A 25,282-nucleotide genomic window follows, 5' to 3' on the forward strand; every position below is an offset into this window, starting at 1 on the left:
ACTGTCCCCTCCCCCCACCCCCAAGCCCCTCTAGTAATTTTTTTAAATCCTATACTTACCTTTTTTTTGTAGAAGTCTAATTACTGGTCCATGACATCATCCCAGGATTCCTCTTCTTCTTCCAGCGATGATGGGTGGGGGGACGTCTTCCTTTTAGGATAGTGCTCATAAAATTATGTGAGTGCCACGTAGTACTTAAGTACTGTGAATCCAGTGTGGGTGATGACACATCCCCTGGGGGGTAAACAACAGACTGGGCTAACAGGAAATGGGCACAGAGTCATTCTGCCCTGAAAAGGACTGCCAGTGCTGGACAGAGGAGCAAGCTGGGACAATGCTAAGGCATGGCAAGGGTAGATAAAAATTAGGAATTTTTTTTAACATGGAGGGGAGATGGAAAAAAAAACCCCTGGAGTCCCATTTTAATAGATATAAATGAAGAAGTTGTATAGTGATCGCCAGGTCATTCAAAAGGCAAAATAGGTAGGAGCCTAGGGCCAAGTGGATGTCCTGGGGGCCCAGCTACAACCTTAATGCTGCTGCAGTAAACCAGGGGAATAGGGTGGTTTGTCAAAGCTGTGCACTTGCCTCCCACATGACAGGGGTGAATGCTCTTGTAAGCAGTTGTTGTCTAATGGAGTCATTCTAATACAGACAGTGCAAATGTGGTGGTTTCTCTGTGCCGATTGGAATGCTTATCGGTGTTATTTGAAGGCATGGGAGGCCAAACTGCTACCTTGTCTAGTTCCCTATTCTGCATTAACCTGTTCCTGCTGGCAGACTATTCCAAACATGAAACAGGCTGCCAGGTCCCATACATTCATTCAGAGTTAATCATGTTGTTTGTGAGATATCAAAGTCTGATTCGTTTTATTGATTTTTATTTTCTCAGGGCCATCGCTACACCTGTGGCCAGAGCCATGGGGATAAAGAGCATAGTCCGACTAAAAGCGTCATTTAATCCAATCCTGGAAGATTTTTATATCACCTCCTCCAAACACCCATCTCAGGTAAGTTCACTTGTTTGCCTTGTCAGTTTATTATGTTGCTGTTGTACAATAAATGTTTCATGTAAAAAAAAAAGAGTAAATGAAATAGAGCTTTTGATCAAAGGTGGCCAGAACATTATTATTATTACATAGTATTTATATAGCGCCAACAGTTTGCGCAGCGCTTTACAATTTAAGGAAGACATTACAGTTGCAATACAATTCAAGACAAGATGGTAAGGAGTGTCTTTCTTTGTTCCTTGCTTGTATTGGTAATGAGACCTCTACACAGCTTCATAATCAAGGGGATTAAAGGAGAACTATGGGGTCAGGGCTTTTCCCCATAGTTCTCCTAAGGGTAGCAGGATTGAGAAGTGAGCGAGCGACGGTATGTGTTCGATCACTTCCCGATCTATTGAGCCGGCGTGTGACAGTTCCATTGTAATAGGTCGGCTCGAACTATGAGGCTGAGTGATTTTCACTCGCCTCATAGTTCTCCTTTAAGTTGCTTTTGATTTGACCTGTTGCTAGCTTGATGATATGGCTACGTACACCGGACTAGCAAATGTAACCAGTTATCAAACACCTACTGGATTTTCTAGGCATTTGATAAGTTTGTTACTAAGAATTTAGGGGAACACTTGAGAGTCATCCTAAATGCTTGCAAAAAATGCATTTGAAATATTTGGAACCAATTTTCATTTTGTCCAGTGTAGACAGATGTTTGTTGCGGGTGGAAGTGGTTTCAGGTAGCAAAGGACTGCAGAATGCTACAGCAAACGCCTCGAAGACTGCTTCTCAAATACCTGCATGTGATCCGTCCAATTCATGTAATGTAGAGGGTGGTTGGCTGGTTGCATACGGTTTATCTCAATAGTTCATACATACTCATCGGAAAGCTCTGCTTCAAAATCAAAACCCTTTCATATATCAATAACGGAGATAACAGGTCAATGGTCAGGATAAGCACAGACAAGCTTGGCACAAATGCAATGCAAACAATCCACAGGAATAATACAGGGTTTAAACCTACAAGGGTCAGAGAGGACAGGTGTCGGGCCACATGAGGGGGGAGCAGCCATCTTGGGTGCTTTCAGGAAAATATAGTAGGGTCAGTTTTAGAGAGGAGTCCATTAACCTATCAGCATGTCTTTGGAATGTGGGAGGAAATCCAAGTACCCAGGAAGGATAAATGGAGGTGGTAGGAAACACATGCAAGCACAGGGTTAACATGCAAACTTCACACAGATAGTGTCCTGGTCAGTATTCAAATCGAGGACCCCAGTGCTGCAAGACAGAAGTACTAACCACTAAGCCACTTATATTATATTAAATCATTACATCAAAGTAGAATATGTGCCATATTAGCAGTTAATCACATTGCAGTACTACCTACTACCTTTTCAGAGTGTAAAGCCGGCCATACACTGCTCAATTTTTTTCAGTTCAACCTGCGGGCTATGAGTGCGTTGATCAAGGAATACCCAGTTTCTTTTGTATTCTGACAGCGGCCGCTCATTGGCTGCCGGCCATGTTCGTGCAAAGATTTGCAACGGGCTCCTAAGATCAGCTGATCATGGGATGCCGGCCGAAAGGATGCCAGCAGCGTCACCCACTGTGTGAATTCCGTCCGATTCCTCGAGAACTGGCCGAAATTCGCACAGTGTATGGTCACCGGAAGTGAAATTATAACAACTCTGTACCAGTAATTATAAAAAATCAATTAAAATGATCTATGCTATGATCTATCAGCCTGCTGAAGTTTCAAGGATAACTTTGCACAACTGCCACAACCTTTTTATTCCCATGGAAGGTTAATATTCATGACTGTCCCGATTATGGACAATCTATAGTAATAAAGAGGGCCATGGTGCGTGTGCACACTAGGAAGAGGAACCAGGCAGAATGTTTTGTTTGCAAAGGCTGTGAAGTGTTGAGCAGGACCGCATAGTGAACATCACAGGAATGGGGATTAAGGTAAATATGTCTCCATAGAGAGTCAGTTGGATGGCTTAGGAATGTACTTCCTTAAGCATACATTGCGTTATTTCCTCTTTTACTGCTTCTTATATCATTCTTTCTCAAACTAAGTCTAAAATGTAAAACGCTAAATGTAAAAAATTATGTGTGGCTCCTCCAAATTCCAGACCAGATCCTAATTTCAGATAGGAATCTGGTATGGATTTTAAGAGGGGACCCCATACAAAAGCACAAAAATGTGGAATTCTTCCATTCAAATCTGGAAGTTCCCTTCACTTGAGAGCCCCTCTTCACATCAGGAGCTGCCATTCCTCATTCACACCAGAAGCCCCCTTGATATTAGAGTTCCCAGTCCCTCCTTTACATCAGGGTGCTCAGTCCCTCCATGTCAAAATCCTCAGTCCCCCCTTTACATCAGGATTCCACCATTGCATGGTTACAGCAGCATGGCAGAGGGTGGGAGGTGAGGCAGGCCTGGACGAACCTAACCTCTGGATTTGACCCTCTGACTGGATCCCACCCTCCGTGGATAAGCGTCATTCGTTTCCATGGCGCTGGTGTTTGGCATGACTGCACCATGGAAAGACATGATACTATTCAAGCATTTTGAGGCACATTGAGAAAACTAAAGGGCACCTTGAGGTGCAATGGCACCCTGGTTGAGAAAGACTGTCCCATATCACTAATCACATTTAGACTTCCAAATAAGTTTTGATGTTCGTGAGAAACCTCTTCTGGAGTTTTTTACATTAAAATGTCTGTATGTGATAGTCAGCGTGTAGAGTGTGCATCACCACTAGCAGGTATATTCCAGGGTAACCAGAATACAGACAAAAGGGACTAGAGTGGACTGGTGTACTAAAGCATGTATGTATGTCTGGACAAAACACTGAAAGTGACACTAAACATAGGAGTTAAATCTTAAAATGTTTTCAAATACCTTAGCTAGTAACATAAATGTATCTTATTTGTGTATCACTCGGCTGTAGATCCTCAAATCATCTCTGAATTGGTGCTGACACTGTCCATCCTTCTGGAGAGTGACTTTTGTTCCCCATGGTCCCTGTGTGTGTTGTATAGTAGCCACAGCTCCAAGCTCACTCCTGTAAAGTACTTAAATGCATTTTTAAAATTTTATATGTAATTTTATTACTTCATCAGCAGGTAGGCTATGCTCCCTGTAATCTCAAGGTTTCATTTTGAATTTTGGAGTGTACCTGTAAAGACCAGCTCAACTCCATACTGCTTTTCAATTGTGTAAATCACATGCTGGCTCTTTATGTCATTCAGGGACTCCTCAGGCAAGATATCCCCACCTGAATGAATTTTTTTACACTGAACTGCACTGGTCACTAAAACGCCAAATAATAATGTTACTCATCTGAAAAGGTCTCCATAATACTATATAATATAAACCAATGATCTGGTCCTTGCTAAGAGAGTGACACCTCTGGCCTTTAATAAATTGGTTGCAATCCCAGTGTTGCATTTAATCTCTTGAATGGATAGGCTGCATTCTCAGAGATGTCACTGATCTCTAATGTAGGATACACTACATTCAATGGAATTTTACTGGTCTCTAATAAATTCATAGACTTCATTCTTGGTGAGTTCTCTGCTTTCTAATTAGTGGATTTGGTCTTTAATTTATGGATAGGTTGCATTCTCAGGGAATTTACTAGTCTGCAATGAGTGGATAGACTGCTATCTTTTACAGTCTTAAAGAGAAGGGCATGTGATACAAAAGGTAATAAATGTGAGGGATGAGATGATGGAGAAAATAAAAGTACAATTTGTAGGAGGCAGGATAGGCTTCCCTGAGTAGATGGGTTTTCAGGGATTGCTTAAAGGCAGACAGAGTAGGAGATAGACGAACATATTAGGGGTAGGGAGTTCCAGAGAAAAGGAGAGGCTCTAGAGAAATCCAGGAGGCACATATTGGAGGAAATAATGGGGGGCTAGAGAGATTTTGGGAGAAGCGGAATGAATGGTTTTGGGTGATATTTTGAGATGAGGTTAGTAATGTAGCAAAGGACAAAGTTGTGGATGTTGTTGTAAGTATTTTAAATTGTATATGTTTTGGTTATTGGAAGCCAGTAGAGGGATTGGCAGAGAGGAATGTTGGCCACTGAAGGGTTGGTAAGGGGTGGTGGTAAGTGATTTACAGCTCTGTATTCAGTTAAGCTGTATTCTGAGGGACTTCACTTGTCTCTTATAAATGGCTAGGCTGCATTCTGGGGGGTTACTGCTCTCTAATGCATAGTTAGGGAATTCTCTGATTCTAGAATGAATAGATAAGCTGCATTCTCTGGGAATTAATTGGTCTGTAATGAGAGGATAGGCTGCATTTTCTGAAAAGTTACTGATCTCCAATGATTGGACAGATGGAATCCTAGCAAATGTATTGCGTGGATAGGCTGAATTTTGGGGGGATTTACTGGTGTCTAGTCAGTGGCTACATTCACACAATGTTATTTGCCTCTAATGAATAGATATACTGCATTCTCAGAGGTATTGCTAGTCTGAGTGGATGTGTTGCAGTCTCACTGGTTCCATAAGTCCCCTAAGGGCTCATCACACATTACCTGCATGACAATACATGCGCTGCAAAGAGTCTTATTAAGTTTCGAGCCACACTATATTTCTGTGCAAATTCAATTCTAATGTGCCACAGAACAAGAAGAAACCAGCTAGCAAAAGGGACAAAGATCCAACAAAGTGCACAGCTGAAGGCAGAAGACAAGAAAGAGAGAGTCAAGGAAACAATCTATCTACCCAACAATCTGACAGCCCTGATGCCATTTAAAAAAGGCCGCCTCCTGCTTCTAGTATTTGCCCCCCTCACCTAAATAGGCAAACAGCAAATGTGTGTGCGCTCTGAGATTTGGAGAAAGGCGGCGTGGAGGTGGTGCCAAATACGGGGGATATGATATGCACACAGGCTGAAAGGCATGGAATGAGAGAAACACCATGTGTAAACCAGGGAGAGAAGAAGGAATCTAAAGAAATAGCGGGACAAAGTTGTGCAAAGGAAAGACAAGGGGAAGACAGAGTCACTACTATAAATAAGTCATGTGCACAGGCCTCCATAGCCATAAAAAGGTAGCATAGGAATCTATTCCCCCAAAAAGATGCACACAAAAAAAAGGGGCTCTTACACTTACAGTGAGGAATGTAATGACTTGATCCCCTGCAGATTTTGTAATTTTGCCCACTTACAAAGAAATGAAAGGTCTATAGTTTTTATCATAGGTGTAGTTTAAATGATAGAGACAGGAATATAAACCACAAATCCAGAAAAAACACATGATACAAATGTTATAAATTGAGTTGCAGTTCAGTGAGTAAAATAAGTATTTGATCCCCTACCAACCAACAATAATTGTGGCTCCTCCCACAGACTGGCTATGTGGCACACAGATTAGTCCTGTCACTTTAAGAAGGTGCTCCTAGCGACAACTCGTCATGTATATAAAAGACACCTGTCCACAGAATCTCTTTCTTCCATTCAAACCTCACCACCATGGGCAAGACCAAAGAGCTGTCAAAGGACGTTAGGAAAAAGATTGTAGACCTGCACAAGGCTGGAATGGGCTACAAGACTATCAGCAAGAAGCTTGGTGAGAAGGAAACTGTTGGAGTGATTATTCGCAAATGGAAGGAATACAAACTAACTATCAATCACCCTCGGTCTTGAGCTCAATGCAAGATTTCGCCTCATGGGGTAAGGATGTTCATGAGAAAAGTGAGGGATCAGCCCAGGACTACACAGGAGGAGCTTGCGAATGATCTCAAGGCAGTTAGGGACCCCAGTCACCAAACCAACCATTGGTAACACAATACACCGCCATGGATTGAGATCCTGCAGCGCCCGCAAGGTCCCCCTCCTCAAGATAGCACATTACAGGCCCGTCTGAAGTTTGCCAATAAACATCTAAATGATTCATAGAAGTATTGGGAGAAAGTGTTGTGGTCAAATGAGACCAAAATTGAGCTCATTGGCATTAACTTGACTCGCCGTGTTTGGAGGAAGAAAAATGCTGACTATGACCCTAAGAACACCATCCCTTCCCACCATCACCATCCCGTCATTCAAAGTTTTCAGGAGGCCAGAAATGACAGTTCACTTTTTTTGTACACAGGTTTTCTTTGAGCTCCTAGCAATATCCTTGCCTCATTGTAGCTCCCTGAATATTGTAGCTGACAAGCTCTCTATAAAGAAGGCCTTGGGCTTCACACTGAGGAATTCTTTTTGTGTAATGATTTAATGAGGACATTTCAAGACTAATGAGACACAGCTTGTTCATGAAATGTAAATATTTAGGGAGGATCAGAGGTTATATGAAATTTTTTTTATGATCTAACCCTTACCCTGAAATACAAACCAGAGATGGAATGATATCAAAATAAATGATATGTTTATATATTTTCAAATATAAATGGTCATTTGAGAGCAAGAAGCAGATGAGTTCACCAAAAAAAAAGATTTAAAGGTGGAAAAGCTGGGTGTTTGGAGGAAGATTGAAGAAAGTACGTTTGGGCCGTAGACTGCAAAAATACAGTCCAGCGATAGCTCATCATATTTTTAAAGTACAGGTACACCTCTAATTAGGGATGCACCGATACCGGATTTTCAGTATAGTGTTCCGATATTTTCATATTGGTACTGGCCCATACCGAATACCGATACCGGCATCCCAATATAGCGCGGGCCCGGCTTCCTGGCCAATCAGGAAGCCAGGCGGCTAGTCATAACCTGCCGCCCGGCTTCCTGATTGCCTGGGAAGTCGGCTTCACGGTCCCTTGCGACACTGCAGGGCAGCCTAGCTTCCTGACCAATCAAGAATCCAGACGGCATGTCATGACCTGCCACTTGGCTTCCTGATTGGTCAGGAAACCAGGCTGCCCCGCAGTGTCGCTAGGCAGCAGGAAGCCAGCTTCCCAGCCAATCAGGCCGGGGAAGCCGGCTTCATGCTCCCTTACAGCACTACCGCTCAGAAGGAGATATCCGGTATCGGGGTAGGTATCGTAGTACTAGTTCTGGTATCTGGGTAAGTATCAGAGCATGTGGGCGAGTACGAGTACTCGCCCAAATGCTCAGTATCTGCACCGATACCAGTATAAGTTTCTGTGTATCCCTACCTTTTTAATGAAAAAAATCCTCAGGCCCCCTCCTTGGCCTCCTAAATAGACAGGGTCAATGTCCAATTTAAGTCTATGGGCATTAGATTTGTACCATCCAAGCTGAAAATGGTGGGGGGAGGGTGCAGCTCTCTATATTGAGGGGGGGCTGTGCACCTAGGGCTGGCAGTTGATCTGCAAGACCATTTGGAGAGGTAATGTCTCTAAAGAGGAACTTTAACCACCGATTTAATGTCTCCTAACACAGGTGCCAACTGTCAAGATTGGCGGTGAGTTTATTTCAGCTCTTAACCAAACTACCAAGCCCTCAAATGACTGGTGTCATAGCTGATCACATGTGCAGCACCATGGCAACTGCAATCCAAATAGAAGCCACGATGGTGTCTTCCTTGACTGTAAGACCCCATTCACACCTAGCGACATACCTTTTGCAGCGGATCCGCACGGCCGGGATAGCGCGACTTTCGGGGCGACGTTCCAGCGACGATCCAGCGACGGTAGCGCGACCTTCCCCGTCGGGCTCCATAGAAAAAAAGCAAAAGCCGCAGAAAAAAGGGTCCGGTAGAAGCGACTTGCGACCGCGACGAGCGACGCGCGACATGGAGTTAAGACAGCTCCATTGAATAACATTGGCCGGCGACTTCTCGCGATATCGCGCGGCAAAAATGCGCGATATCGCGGCGGAAATCGCGCGACAATTCGCTATATGTGAACGGGGCTTACGGGATAGGAAGTTGTAGTTCTATTTAAGTATGTTTACTTAGGGAACACAAGAAGGAGGTAATTCTCTGTGGTTCAGTCCCTCTAAGGTGCATTGACTTTTCCTTCATGCATTAACATGGGACTAATTGCCATTTTTGAAGTTGCCTCACAGTGACTGCCTTCTTTACTCATGTGGATGTGACTGTGGTAGTCTATTAAAGTTCAGTTTCATAGACAGTAAACAACTATATTGGCATTCAATAAAATATACTCACCTGTCCTACCGCCCATTCCTTGGATGTAAACATTGCTGCAGGCCTCGGCGATGCAATTTTGGGAAGTATGGAGCTTTGAGGGGTAAGGGTGGGCTAGTTCTGCTCAGTTTGTTGAAAGTTCCTCTACCCTTTTCCCCTTGCTTCCCTGAGCAGAACAAGCCAACTCTCCCCCCTCAAAGCTCCATAATTACTGGGATTGAGGTGCTGAGGCCCTGTTTATATCCATCTCCTGACTCTATAGTTATGTGATTCTACTGTACACACAAAGACATTGATATGAAGGAGCCAGCGGGTGGATGTAAACATTGCTGCAGGCCTCGGCGATGCAATATTAGGAAGTATGGAGCTTTGAGGGGGAAGGGTGGGCTAGTTCTGCTTAGTTTGTTGAACGTTTCCTGATCTTTACAACACATGTAGGAAAATGTGATCAGTAGCTTCTACATAAAACCGTGTCCTAATTTAGGTTTATTGATTCTTGAAGAACTCATATTTTCTATATTGTAGGTCTTTTAAAAGCAGCAGAAACAATATAAAACTGTATAGAAACTGATATATTATTACGCTGCTTCCTCTGTGTAAATATAGCTACAAATACGGCATTGCGGTGATCGGAAGGAGCCTCCTTATCTGCTTTTATAACTTACTAAGTACAGTGACATGTTGTTTACTTTGATTCGGACTATAAAGTTGTGGTAGGAAGTGATGACATTTTCGATGAAAGTTTTGCATGATTATGAAACCACGTGTAACTCTGGCAGTTCCTGTATGTGAATGTGCAAACAGTCCCTATGCAATAACAGAGCAGGGCGATAACACTAACCGAGGTCAGGTGGCACTATATGTATACACAGTATAGTCTTACTTTGCTTAGAATTCATGTGACGGCCTAAGATTTTCTACATTAGTCTGTGGACATTTTGGTGTTTATTTACTAAAGGCAAATAGGCTGATCAGTTTGTAATGGAATTTGCACTTTGCAAGGGGATTTTCCCTTAGCTTGGTGAACGTGGTGAATATTCACTTTGCAAAGAATACACAATCATGTGAAAGGAAAGAAAACAAAATGTATTTTTTTGCTTGTACAGGATTGGATGATGGAAAACATATGATACCAAAATTGGGAGGGTAATAGACACGGCCTTAGACTTTACAACATTACAGGAGGACCTGGATAAAATCGGGGAATGGGCAATGGTATGGCAGATGATGTTTAATGTCGATAAATGCAAAGTAATGCACTTTTGAGTTAAAAATAGGCAAATGGACTATACACTTATGGGTGTGCCGCTGGGGAAGTCGGAAATGGAGAAAGATTTGGGGGTCATTGTAGACCACAGATTGAATAATAGCTTGCAGTGCCAGGCTGCTGTAAACAAATCAAGTAGAGTCCTGTCTTGTATTAAGAAGGGGATGTATTGCAGGGACAAGTCTATAATTTTGCCACTTTATAGATCATTGGTTCGGCCTCATCTGGAGTATGCGGTCCAGTTTTGGTCACCAGTGCTCAGAAAAGATGTCCTTGAGCTGGAAAGAGTCCAGTGGAGGGCAACCAAACTCATTAAGGGGATGGAGGCCCAGATCTATGAGACAAGGCTACTAAATTTAAATATGTTCTCGTTGGAAGAAAGGAGATTAAGGGGGGACATGATTTTCATGTATAAATTGTTCAATGGGGACAGCAACATTGGCAACAAACTCTTTACGGTTAACCCCATAACAAAGACCAGAGGTCACCACCTAAAATTGGTGGAGAAAAAATGTCAGCACAAGTGGCGCAGGGGGTTCTTCTCAGTTAGAGCGCTTAGGGTCTGGAACTCTCTGCCACATGCAGAGATTTCAGCTAAGAATGTGGAATCAGTCAAAAAGCTCTTGGACGATTTCCTTAGAGACCATAACATACAGGGGTACAGGTACTCCTAAGAACAAGATCACATATGGACTCATACACATGCACACACCAGCAGAACCATAAATGCAGACATGCAATAGGTTGGACTTGATGGAGTTATTCAACCTCAAATACTATGTAACTATGTAAAACAGCAGATTGTCACAACATTCACTCAGCTAAGGGGAAACTTCCCCTGCAAAGTGAACAGGCTATTTGCTTTTATCAACCCCTTTGTCTCCAGAAATGTCTCTCTGTTCTCTTCAACTATTCATATGTACGGAATTTGTAAAGCAATATTCATTGGAGACATGCCTTTAAAATAAAGTCTGGGACTGTTTCTTCTTTATTTAATTTTATAAGCCATAGGTGGACATCCAGAGTACCCTGATCCTCCAAAAAACTGGTGTCTCCAATGCTCAGGCTGTCCCAAACAATGAAAGTATTTATATCTAAGTAAATCTCCTTCACCGACCATTTATAAAGTGTATCTCCAGGCAAAATATTTTTTGCTAGTTTTGGATAGAGTGAGGAAGGGTTGGACCTTCTGTAAAGTTTTAAGTGCTGTCTGTGCCCCAATTAGGCCTGGTTCACACCTAGGCATTTTTGAACAGTAGAAAAAACACTCAACACTAGAAATCCCATGATTTGCAATGGCCCCTGTTCACACCTGAGCAGCAAAACGTCACAACAAAGCACAGAACGCAGAAAAAAGTACATTATCTTTTTTTGTCCATTTACAGCTTCTCCCCCCAGTATAGTCTTACTTTGCTTAGAATTCATGTGACGGCCTAAGATTTTCTACATTAGTCTGTGGACATTTTGGTGTTTATTTACTAAAGGCAAATAGGCTGATCAGTTTGTAATGGAATTTGCACTTTGCAAGGGGATTTTCCCTTAGCTTGGTGAACGTGGTGAATATTCACTTTGCAAAGAATACACAATCATGTGAAAGGAAAGAAAACAAAATGTATTTTTTTGCTTGTACAGGATTGGATGATGGAAAACATATGATACCAAAATTGGGAGGGTAATAGACACGGCCTTAGACTTTACAACATTACAGGAGGACCTGGATAAAATCGGGGAATGGGCAATGGTATGGCAGATGATGTTTAATGTCGATAAATGCAAAGTAATGCACTTTTGAGTTAAAAATAGGCAAATGGACTATACACTTATGGGTGTGCCGCTGGGGAAGTCGGAAATGGAGAAAGATTTGGGGGTCATTGTAGACCACAGATTGAATAATAGCTTGCAGTGCCAGGCTGCTGTAAACAAATCAAGTAGAGTCCTGTCTTGTATTAAGAAGGGGATGTATTGCAGGGACAAGTCTATAATTTTGCCACTTTATAGATCATTGGTTCGGCCTCATCTGGAGTATGCGGTCCAGTTTTGGTCACCAGTGCTCAGAAAAGATGTCCTTGAGCTGGAAAGAGTCCAGTGGAGGGCAACCAAACTCATTAAGGGGATGGAGGCCCAGATCTATGAGACAAGGCTACTAAATTTAAATATGTTCTCGTTGGAAGAAAGGAGATTAAGGGGGGACATGATTTTCATGTATAAATTGTTCAATGGGGACAGCAACATTGGCAACAAACTCTTTACGGTTAACCCCATAACAAAGACCAGAGGTCACCACCTAAAATTGGTGGAGAAAAAATGTCAGCACAAGTGGCGCAGGGGGTTCTTCTCAGTTAGAGCGCTTAGGGTCTGGAACTCTCTGCCACATGCAGAGATTTCAGCTAAGAATGTGGAATCAGTCAAAAAGCTCTTGGACGATTTCCTTAGAGACCATAACATACAGGGGTACAGGTACTCCTAAGAACAAGATCACATATGGACTCATACACATGCACACACCAGCAGAACCATAAATGCAGACATGCAATAGGTTGGACTTGATGGAGTTATTCAACCTCAAATACTATGTAACTATGTAAAACAGCAGATTGTCACAACATTCACTCAGCTAAGGGGAAACTTCCCCTGCAAAGTGAACAGGCTATTTGCTTTTATCAACCCCTTTGTCTCCAGAAATGTCTCTCTGTTCTCTTCAACTATTCATATGTACGGAATTTGTAAAGCAATATTCATTGGAGACATGCCTTTAAAATAAAGTCTGGGACTGTTTCTTCTTTATTTAATTTTATAAGCCATAGGTGGACATCCAGAGTACCCTGATCCTCCAAAAAACTGGTGTCTCCAATGCTCAGGCTGTCCCAAACAATGAAAGTATTTATATCTAAGTAAATCTCCTTCACCGACCATTTATAAAGTGTATCTCCAGGCAAAATATTTTTTGCTAGTTTTGGATAGAGTGAGGAAGGGTTGGACCTTCTGTAAAGTTTTAAGTGCTGTCTGTGCCCCAATTAGGCCTGGTTCACACCTAGGCATTTTTGAACAGTAGAAAAAACACTCAACACTAGAAATCCCATGATTTGCAATGGCCCCTGTTCACACCTGAGCAGCAAAACGTCACAACAAAGCACAGAACGCAGAAAAAAGTACATTATCTTTTTTTGTCCATTTACAGCTTCTCCCCCCAACGCCAGGAAATGCATGGCAGAAGCATGTTGTGCGTTTGTACGCGTGTTCATTCATTGACCACAATGTTTTTTGAGCTGGCAGTCAAAACGCGCATCTTCATGTGCATGCAAATATGTGCCAAACGCAAATAAACATGCAAAAAAAACCTTTTATGAAGGGAGTATTGTCTTCTGTCTGTCACTCACAACAAGTTCCTGAATTCCAAGTGTGCTTTGCATTCTGTTTCCTTGCTGCTTAATGTGGTCTTGATTTCTCAAGGCTACATATCCCATCATGCATTGCTTCCAGAAAGCAATGATAATATTACATTGTGGGAAGTTCAGACATTGAGTTGTAGTTCAGAAGGCAGGCTTAGTTAGTGGTAACACAAGGAAGGAAGTGCATGTTCACAGGGCTGAGTGAAATTGTGTCAGTGCAATGAGGAAGTGCAGCCTATGGGCATCTCCAGTAATAAACGTTAAAAACTACTAGTTGGATATGATTATTAGGAGTGGGATAGAAATGATGGAAATTCAATTTAGAAATGCAGATTTAATTTTAGTTTTTGACCATTATACCCTTTAAGGCTGAACTACAGGCAGATTTAAAATTATACTAGTTAATGTAGTTTATGTATTGGTTAAAACAACAAGAAATGTATTTATAAATGCAAATGTCGTAAATACCTCAATCTGAGTTATCTGCCTATTACCCCCTTTATTGGAGCACTCAGACTAGGAGAGGTAGAGACACCAAAGGGAGGTAGTCGGTTGTGCCACACGTGCTTAGAATGAACATGCTGACGGAAGAGGGCAGAAGGTTGACTTTGTCAGTCTTCTGCTGCACCTCCACTGACAGGCTGGGGGCAGGGAATAAGCTGTATTGTTTCACTGTCATCAGTAAGGTCACCAACCCAGCTGTAATGTCTGGAAGGTCAGTAAATCTTGGACTGGCTGGACAGGAAGGTCGGAGTAAATCTTGGGACTGGCTGACTGGACAAAATTACTTAGTGATAATAACCCCTCAAGGTGCCCATACTCTGGTCAAATTGTGGGCGATTTTTAATGTACGGCAGAAATTCACACAGTATGTGGGGCTGTCGGCTCCCTTTTCAGCCAGCATTCCACGATCAGCTGATCAAAGGAGGCGTTTGGAAAATCTTTGAACGATCAGAACTGGCAGCCAATGAGCTGCCCCCTCTGATTGGGTATTCTGACAGGTACCGGCGGATACAATGAAACGCGTCAATTTTTTTTTTTTCGTGCAGCCCGCGGGTTGAACGAAAAAAATTGATAGGCGTATGGCCAGCCTAAGTGACACAGATTCAGAAAAGCTGGACCGGAGCAACTTTTGCCATTTGTTTGTTTACCATAATTTTCATCTTCCTCATTCAGTGCACCTACACATATTATATACCGTTTTTTAAAGGGCATAATGGGCTTTAATTTGATGTGACACATGCAAATAAGAATTCTTCATTTTTTATGCAAAAAAATGCCGAAAAAACAACAACTTTGTCACAGTTTTGGCAATAATAATGTGTACATAATTAGTGTAGCTAAGAAAATAATTTATGATGAATTACTTTTCTATTTGTCCTGATTTGTAGAGTACATCATATGTCCGGGATTTCAGTTTATTCTAGGAGTTATAGGTCACAGAATAAAGGAGTGAAATACAATTTTAGTGTGAAACAATGTTAGGATGTGGTATGTTTGTCTCCTATTTTTAATAGCCTCCTCGGCACTATATTTTTTTATCATTTTTTTTTTTACACTTTTTTTCCTTTTTTTAATTTTTAAAAACTTATAAAAACTGTTTACATTTTTTTTAAACTAGGGAGCACTAAAGGGTTATTTTTTCCTTTCGAGGAGCTTTGATACTACGGGTATCTATGATACTATGGGTGGGCAGAGTTCACACCACTGCAACACGCTTAAGAAAAGTATGGCATGCAGTACTTTTTTTTAAGTGAGACGCGCAGTACAACTGCATTGCACCACAGTGTGCCCATAGAACTTAATGAAGTGTCATTTGTGACATTTCAATAAAGTTCGAGCGCTGAGTACACGCATACCTGCAGCCGTGGTGTTGAAAGCGGCTGTTGCTGTGAACAAGCCCTAAGGCTCCATTCACATATAGCGTTTGCGTTGCACCCGCGGTTTTCCGTAGGATATCGCTGCGAACGCGCGGAATCCGTCAAAAAATCACGCTTGTACTAAGTCTCGTACAGCGCGGCCGCCGCAAATGTCTGAACAATGCACATTAAAGCGCATTGTTTTTTTCCGTTAAGAGCGGCTCCACGTGCATTTGGCCACCTGAACACATGCGGACCACCGCTCCTGTGTGGATGGAGCCTAAATGTTGGCAGGTAGAACATCTGCTGTATTTCTACAGTGAATTTAACTGTTTGGCTGGAGTCCAGCTTTAAATGACATACAAATTCACTTGCAATCTGTTTACAGTGTACACGGTCACATTTCACAGCACATAAAATAAACATTTGCTACATTTACATATATGGATTGGTCGAGTGCTGAATAATTTGTTTGTGGAAACATTCATGTTGCACATTGTACATATTGTACAGACATGCAAAACATTGATTGCTTCCTGGCACAATGCAACCTGTAATCAGAATCCCAGACTTCTGGTATGTGGCACGAATTAAACATGAAAACGTCACATATTTTCACTTACCAGTCAGTGTCTTTGATTTCAGCTGGCTGTGCCCTCTGTGCAGTATAATTCACCCTGAAAAACATTCCAGATGCCGCTGGGATTTGTTCAAATACACTTCAGATGTGCTTCTTAGTTCAAGTGATATGGTGAACCTACACTTCCAAAAAAACATTCCTCTAACATTCTTCTTGTTTCAACTGGAAATAAACACACACCATTCTCTTTGGCTTCCTGGCATCCAACTTTGACCATCATACTACAGGTGGCCATACACCTTACAACCATTGTACAACTTTTTTGTCCCGACCTTGTTCAATTTTCGTTCAGACAGCCCATCATGCACAGACCAGTGTAGTTTGCGATTATCATTCGCCAGCACCATTAACTGGCTGATTTTTGTTGATCGAAAGGCCAAGTTTTCGCAGGTCAGTTTTCATCGTGTTATTTTTGTTGTATGAAAACGCCACTAATCCGTCAATTTGCGTCCAACTTGATGAGAATTTTCGAGACTGCTTGAAAGCCGAAAATCAGCCAGTTGTACTGTAATTGTTGTTGTGCACTACCCATCAACTGGCTGATTTTCGGATGAAAATGCAATCGCGGCCGAAAATCAGCCGATAATTGTAAGGTGTATGGGCAGCTTAACAGCACTCCATGCATAGAGGAATGGCAACTGGAACCTTCTCTAGTCTACCGATGTTCCTAGACAGCACATCTGACCTGTCAGCTTTCCTTCTCATGGGGTGATCCGACATTCTGGCAGCAGAAAATGCAATGCCAGGTGTCCCCATTCAGATGCGGCCGATGTACCTGTTCAATTAAATGACTGGGTGATAGCAGCCAATCTGTAAGCAGAAGTTCACATGTAATCGTATTTGATCTGATTACTTGCGATTTGGAATAAATGACTTCTGCTGGACGCACAATAGATGCTGCTGGACACACAATGGATGCATTCACCAACAGTCATCTATTCCAAACTGCATGTAATCATAACATATGCGATTACATGTGGACTGCCACTTATAAATGCGGCCACTGTCACCTGGTCATTAACTTGAATGGGTAACAGCAGCCGCATCTGAACGGGGATACCTGGGATTCCTGCTGCAGTAATGCCAGATTGCCCCCTCTGAATGGGGCCTAATAGTCATATTGCAATATACAACATAAGTGGGACGGGGGTACTCTGCTAGCCGTTGTTTATATTTAAAGATAAAAGCTTTATAACCCCTTTGCCGCTGTCCCTTTAAGGTCCTTTTACACGCCGCGCCCTCTGAAATTACTTTTATGAGGGAGGTTGAAAGCTGGTTTACAAGCATTCAGGAGGGGATACTGCCACCTCCTTTTTTTTAATCTCATTGTGGATTTTGCATGGCAGTACTGTGCCATAACAAAGTGTCAAGCAGTTGACATGTGGTTGTGGTCCCATTGATTGCAATGGTCACTACTTGCCAAGCATTACATGCTGTATAAAAGTTGACACAAAGCATGGCGGCCGTACATATCTGAGCAGCCACCTTGTTAAGTTTTAGGTGGGAGGTAGAAACATGAATCCACCATCTGTTTTTACCACCCGTGTAAACGAGATCTAAAAGTTAATGAACAACGGAGCCGGGGATGTGCTCTGGATCAAGTGTTCACTGTAACAGCCAGTTACAGCGATCACATGATCGGGAGCCCATCCCCGGCTCTTGATCATAAAAAGTGTCCGGGAGCTGTTGGTGACAAGCAGTGAACAGATATGTGCAGCGGCCAGGCGTTAAAGCCCACCTTCATGTCGCCATCTATATGTGCGAGCTGGTCGGTAAAATGTTAAAGTGATGGTCAAGCTGGGTATACACTTGGTGTTTTTTCTCATTCAGCCCGCTGTTCAACGTGGGGGGGATCTCTCAGTATGGACTGCAGTGGCGATAAAAATTCATGAAGGAGCAGGATGGACATTTTTTTTCTTGAACAAACAAAATTCTAACAGTAACTGTGGTTTTCAAAAACTGCATTTGTTCCAATAACGAATGTTAAAATGAAACCAAATTTGTGCCTGATGTCATTATGGAATGTTCTGATGAGACTTTACGTATGAGTGTTTGTATGGCCAGGCCAGCTTATCTGACAATGACACAAAGGGAGATATGAAGAGATAGCAGTACAACTGTAAAGGTTGTGACATGAAGAAGTGACAGTTTTACATACACAGATGGCTTGCTGTCCACAATAGTACCATGAAGGGACATCACTGTCATATTGGCGCCACCTTTGGACAGAAATGGCAGCTAATGTACAACAATAATCTGCTTAACAAATCTACATAGACAGCAAGCACTGTGTGTTCCTATACAGGTTTGGCTGCTGCTACCTACTGAGCTGTGAGTGTTATTATCACATGATCTGACTTTGGTCATTTGTAGGAGAAAGCAAGACTTCACTTTAAAGTCTTTAAACTCCCAGCATATCCTTTCCTGTTATAACATCAGCATTGTAATAGGAATACATACTGGAGTTGTTTCCAATAATGCAATCAAAGCTTACCTGAAAAAAATCCCTTTTATGTAGTCAGTGCTGCCTTTTGTCTGCCCATCACTATCAGCATCTTTCTGGATTCCCAGTGTGCTTTGCTTCTCTTTTCCTGTTTCTTGATGTGATGCAATCTTGATTTTTCAGGACTAAATATCCCATCATGCACTACTTCCAGCAAGCAATGATAACGTTACATTGTTCAGATGTGGAATTGTAGTTTAGAAGGCAGGCTCTGTGAGAGTGGTGGCATAAGGAAGTGCATATTTACAGGGAAATTGTGTCAGTCCATTGAGGAAGTTCATCCTATGGGCATGTTCAGTAAGTAAGTTTACAAACTTCTAGATGGATCTGGTTATTAGGAGAGGGATGGAACTTAGGAAACTCAATACAGAAATACAGATTTATTTATACTTTCTTTGATTTTACACAGGGCTGAGGACTCTCTCCCTGCCCCATGTGGCAGCAGTTAAAGGAAATCTGTATTGAAGGAATACATAGGCTTCCATAGCTGACCTATCTTTCTGAAAATGCTAGCTGCCCGGCTGTCCTGCTGAAACAAATAGCAGACTGAGGCTGTGTGAAGGATTATTTGCTACATTGTTAATCTAGTAACTCTGAAGCTGAACTCCAGGCAGATATAAAAGACACAAATGAATGCAGTTCTGTATATACTGTAATACATACAGTATATAATAATTATATATATAATGTAGTAGGGATGCACCGATACCGGTATTTCAGTATCAAGTACGAGCACCGATATTTTTCTTCCGGTACTCGCTGATACCGAATACCGATATCGGAAGTCCCAATAAAGAAGCCAGGCGGCGTGTAATAACTGTCTACCTGGCTTCCCGATTAGCAGGGAGTCATTACACGGCGCCCAGCTTCCTGATTGGCCAGCTTCCTGACCAATCAGAAAGCCGGAGAGCGGGTCATTACACGCTGCCCGGCTTCCTGGCCAATCAGGAAGCTGGGCGCCGTGTAATGACTCCCTCACCACTAGGGCAGTGTGTAATGACTACCCACCCGATTAGCAGGGAGTCATTACACGGCGCCCAGCTTCCTGATTGGCCAGCTTCCTGACCAATCAGAAAGCCGGAGAGCGGGTCATTACACGCTGCCCGGCTTCCTGGCCAATCATAAAGCTGGGCAGCGTGTAATGACCCGCTCTCCGGCTTTCTGATTGGTCAGGAAGCTGGCCAATCAGGATCACTTCCCAGCTTCCTGATACCGCAAGCTCAAGTATCGGGCTAGGCATCAGAGCATTTGGGCAAGTAAAATACTCGGCATTGGCACCGATACTAGTATCTGTATGGGTGCATCCCTAATACATATTAATGAATGCAGAACTGCATTCATTTGTGTCTTTTATATCTGCGTGGTGTATGTGTGTGTGTGTATACACTGGGTGCCAGATTATTATGACCACCCCATCAGTACTTTGTTGGGCCACGAGATGACTCCATGAGATTACTTCGTTGGGCCGCCTCGTGACTCCACGAGATGTTAAAAGGTGATGCGAGGAATCTGACACTGCACTGTTGTCCTTCTGTTGCCCTTCTGTACCAGTCTTGCCACTTTCCGTTCTGCCCTAACATTGACTGGTCGCTGACGGCCATAATTCGCACGTTCAGACCCAGATTTTCGGCTGACAGTCCGGTCTTTAAACACTTTAACAACAGCTGCTCTTGAACATTTAACAAATTCTGCTGTTTTGCTGATACTCGCTCCATGGCTCCGAGCGCATCCCTGTACAGTAGAGTGTAGATATGCTCATGGACGGAGAGAGCAGAGTGACAGAGATGAGCTCACAGATCAGTTTGCTGCTTCTCCTTTCACTATCCAATCACAGGCTGGGGGAGGGACAAGACCTGTAAGGGTTACTTAACCGCAGCAGAGAAAAATCAGGTCTCCTCCCTTGCCAGCCAGGGCTGTGTGTCAAAGCTGTGCAAATCCCTGAAGTGGATGGTTAGGTAAAACAGCTCCCATTTCGTTATGTCATCTGTGTTCACCTGGAGATCAGCTTTAATACTTTCTACGCCGTTGACCTGGAACAAGCATGTAAATCAGGAGTTCTGAATGTAGTGCGACTATATTTGCTTGTTCCGGGTCAGTAACTCAAAGTATACATATACTGGCAGCCAGGTAACTAGCATTTTTGTGAAAAGTTTTGTAATGGCAGCTGCAATGTCCCTGTCCTCACAGGTTCACTTTAACCACTTCAGGACCACAGTGTGTATATAAAAGGTAAAGGCTTTTAAATCCTCGCCTATGGAAAATTTTGGGTATGGTATTTTTTTGTAATTTTATGGGTGCACGGGTGTAAAATGCTGTGATTGTGAAATACTTACACTTGCAGAGCATTCACTTCCTGCTGTGAAAGGGCAAAATGACTTCAGTTTACCAGCGCAATGCACACTGGGATTGCCTTGTCATCAGCAGAGCATTGCTGGGAAATCTCATCTGTAATCTCATGAGATCTCAGGGGAAGGCATTTTCCTCCCCTGAGATGATGTGCATGGTCACATGTCCTAGTCACATGTGCCAGAAATCCCGGAAGTAAAAGAAGATCTAGTAATCTGCCCTTAGTAAACATGGCCACTGTCAGAAGACCGGGGAAGAAAAGAGAAATAAGGTGAAGAATACAAAGCCGGCAATTATCTAGAAGTATGTGTGTGTAGATTGTCATTACTAAACATTTCTAAAGGTGCGTTTGTTGTTATTTTATAGATATGGGTAAACGGTTTTCCGGCACCTACCGATCCCTGTGCCGGATAACTGGGAGTTTATAGTATTTGTATACGGTGCACACACTGGGTTTATGGCCTTCTATGATGATCTAGGTGCAGTATAGGCAACTGGAGGTATATAGCGGAATGTTGTCACTAAAAGATTTGTTCTCCAAGTGTTTCTAATAACAGGTTTGCTTTAAATGAAATGTTGTATGTTCTGTTCTTCTCTGTCTGTGTTTTCTATAGCGGTCAGATGGTTCCACACATCCTGCCCTGCAGGGTTGACTTGAATAAGAGAATATGACACATCTTCACGTGATTCAATGACTCATACCATAGAAATGTATTAGTTGATGTTTCAAGTGGAAGTTCCCCCTCACTGAATGAACATTAACCAGCCATATGACACATGTACCTTGATGAATGTACAGCACAATGTTTGACTTCTGTCCACGTTCCGGTTGTCCATCAATCAGCATTGGAGAGCTGTCGGCTATTACCTGCGCTGCTTGAAATCTGCTTGAATGCAGATTCTTTGTGTCTTGATAATATGAAAGACGTAGATAGTAGTGATGAGCCGAACAGGCCCGAATTCGGTTTGAATTCGAACTTTAGAACATCCAAATAGTTTGAACTCATTGCAAGTCTATGGGAGTAGATCTTTCAAAAACAATAGTCCTATTTAAGAGGGCTTTATATGCAATTTATTGGCCATAAAAGGTGTATGGGGATCTGGGTACTGTCCCGGGGGGACAGGAATCAATGAAAAAAAACGTTTTAAAAATACAGTTTTTAAAGGAGCAGTGATTTTAACATTGCTTAAAGGGTAACCATAAAAATGACAAAGTCCTTTAAATATCATGCCTGGGGGGTCCCCTTAACCTGCCTGTAAAGTGGCGGATCTGTACAATGTATAGAACCTGCTGCAGCAAAACTGACATTTCTAAAGAAAAAAAAAAAAATATATTTTTTTTTTTAAAGCATGCAGTTCCCCCTCCCAAACAATACCTGACCCTTTAGGTCTGGTAGGAAAGTTAGGAGGGACCCCATTGAAAAAAAAAGTGTGGGGTTCCCCCGCAAAGTCATACCGGACCCTTAAGGTCTGATAGGAATATTGACGAGGGACCCCATGTAAAAAAAAAAAAGTGTGTGTGTACCAGACACTTGATCCGAGCACAGGCCTGACAGGGCCGGAAGGGGGGTAATGCACGAGCGCCCCCCCTCTCCTATACCAGGCCACATGCCCTCGGCACTGGGAGGGTGCATTTCCAGGGTCGCCCCTGGAAAAGCACCTTGTCCCCGTGTCGATGGGGACACGGGCCTCATCCCCACAAGCCCTGGGGCATGGGTTGTGGGGGTCTGTGGGCATGGGGCCCTTTCACATCAGGGTACCCCTGCAATAAAGGGGTACCCAGATGTGCCCCCCCCTTCTGAATGAGTGGGTTTTTTTTTTAACTCATTCACTAAAGGGTTTTAAAAAAATTGGAATAAAAAAAACAGACTTTTGGAAAAAATCCTTTAATTGAAAAAAAAACACAACAAAGGATTTTGACAAGGCCTTTATTGTAAAAAAACCCCCCAAAAAATAGATCCACCGACGTAATCCAGGGTCAATCGCGACGTCCAGTGTTGTCCACGACGACGACTCGACTAAATAAAAAATAAAACAATTAAAAATAATTAGAAATAAAAAGAAAAAAAAAACCTGTCAACTGCCATCCCGTCCGCTCGCGACGTACTCCCGCCGCATAATGCCATTTTGACAGATTCCGGCAAAACATAAACAATTGGGCGGAGTTAGCAGTGACAGTCAGCTCCGCCCAACTGTGTACAGTTTTATGTCATCTGACAGGTGAGCCATGATTGGGCAAAGTCATCATTACTTTGCCCAATCATGGCTCTTACAGAGTACTAAGCCCTGATTTGGCAAAGCCTTTAGCCAATTAGGGCTTTACAAGGCGCATTGCCATGTGGAATGTTGAGTGGTCGAACAGACCGCCGAACACCCTTAAGGTGGCCATACACCTTACAACCATTGCACAACTTTTGTAGTCCAGACATCTCACCCTTGTTCAATTTTCTGACAACTAGCCCATCATGCACAGACCAATGTAGTTCACAAGTAACGCTCGTCAGCACCACCATATGCCTGTTTTTCATCGATGGAAAGGACAGATTTTCCTTTGAACATGTGCAGTTTGAATCTGAGATTTTTGTTGTACAACAATGCCACTAACCCGTCAGTTTTCATCCAATTAGACAAAAGTTTTCTAGCCTGCTTAAAAGACAAAAATCAGCCAGTTGTACAGTAATTGAGGTTGTATAGTAATTGAGGTTGTACACTGCACATCAACTGGCAGATTTTCTGACAAACGCAATCGCAGACAAAAATCTCCAGATAATTGTAAGGTGTATGGGCACCTTTATAGTGTGTGTGTTCGGCGAACACACAAACTAGCAATGTTCGAGCCCATCCCTAGTAGATAGCATGAGGGGGACTGGGATATACCATGGGGTGTACTTATAGAACATTTGCAGATCTGTTTGCCCTGTGAACATCTTGGCTTTAGATTCGCAGTGCATTATGGCCACTAGATGGAGCCGAGGAGCATTGGCATTTCTTATGCTTCTCAGCTCCATCTAGTGGCCATAATATGGTGCAAAGCTAAAGCTAAGACGTTCGCAGAGCTGTCCTATGAATACACTCTCATGGGTTGCTGGGTGTTGCTGGTAATAGTTTTCCAATGCTCGGACAGAAACAAGGCTGTTGAACACATAAATAAATACACATACATGAATGAATCAGAAAATGGGCATTTCTTCATTTTGTGCATTTGTGCCTGCAAAGCATTGCAACTGTGATCATTGGATTGCCTAGGCCCAGTGCAATGGCCAGGCTCCAGCAGACTATTACCACAGGTCTGTATGGAGGTACTCACCTTCTGTTATGGGGCTGAAGGAAGTAATCAATGGACTACAACAGGGGTAGGCAACCTCTGCCCTCCAGCTGTGACAACACTACAAATCCTATCATGCCTCTGCCTATCGGAGTCATGCCCCTGGCTGTCAGAATCTCACAATGCCTCATGGGACTTGTAGTTCCACAACAGCTGAAGTGCCATGGTTGCCTACTCCTGGACTACAAGTTGAAATCTACGGTGCGGTGGTAGATGGACCTTGTACTCCTATATATCACAGACCCTATGAATAGATCTCTGAATGAATGACGCGGCTGTGCAGGGTGCGTCAAATCGACAATCGTTTTTACCCATAGTGATGAAAAAGGATCGAAGGCGCGGGATGTCAAATTTTTCTGGAATGAACGAAGTCCTAACAGTGAATGAGGTTTTCATTCGGGGAAACTCCATTTATTCCAAAATTGAATGTTAAAAATGACAAACATTCGTCAAGTCTCTGATTACGTTATCCAATGAGATTTTTTGTATGAACATTCATTATATCATGTTATTAAATAAAGTCATCCATGTTCTAGTCATGTGATAGAGCTTGTGATCGTGCCCTTGTCCTGTCCCTTGTCCTGTCCCTGCTCACTGACACTGCCAGCTATCAGATTCCTATTGTCAGATGACACCGGCTGTCCCCAGACAGCTTTGTAGACACAATGTAGGTATTTCGAGTTTATATTTCATTCATATGTCACAGTTTTCTTTGTGCAAAGCTCCCTCCATATCAAATGTCAAGTCTGCGTCACAGCCAATGGTGTATGTTGTATGTTTTGGATTGTATCACATGAGCTGAATACTATATGCATGTGTAGTCACATAAAGAGCTTCACATCATTTATATATATATAGATAGATAGATAGATACAATTTTATATAT

General features: G+C 42.7%; 1 protein-coding gene across 1 annotated transcript in view; it reads left to right on the forward strand.

Moving 5' to 3' along the window:
• The window catches only part of CERS3 (ceramide synthase 3), a 119,867-nt gene that overhangs the window by 70,778 nt on the left and 23,807 nt on the right, over positions 1 to 25,282 (forward strand). The window contains exon 3 of the mRNA XM_018560258.1: positions 893 to 1,010. Coding sequence (XP_018415760.1) covers positions 893 to 1,010 — 118 coding nt within the window. The remainder of the gene's footprint in view (positions 1 to 892; positions 1,011 to 25,282) is intronic.

Source organism: Nanorana parkeri, unplaced genomic scaffold (assembly GCF_000935625.1).
Source record: "Nanorana parkeri isolate BGI_ZX_2015 unplaced genomic scaffold, ASM93562v1 scaffold443, whole genome shotgun sequence".
In the NCBI taxonomy this organism is placed as follows: Eukaryota; Metazoa; Chordata; class Amphibia; order Anura; family Dicroglossidae; genus Nanorana; species Nanorana parkeri.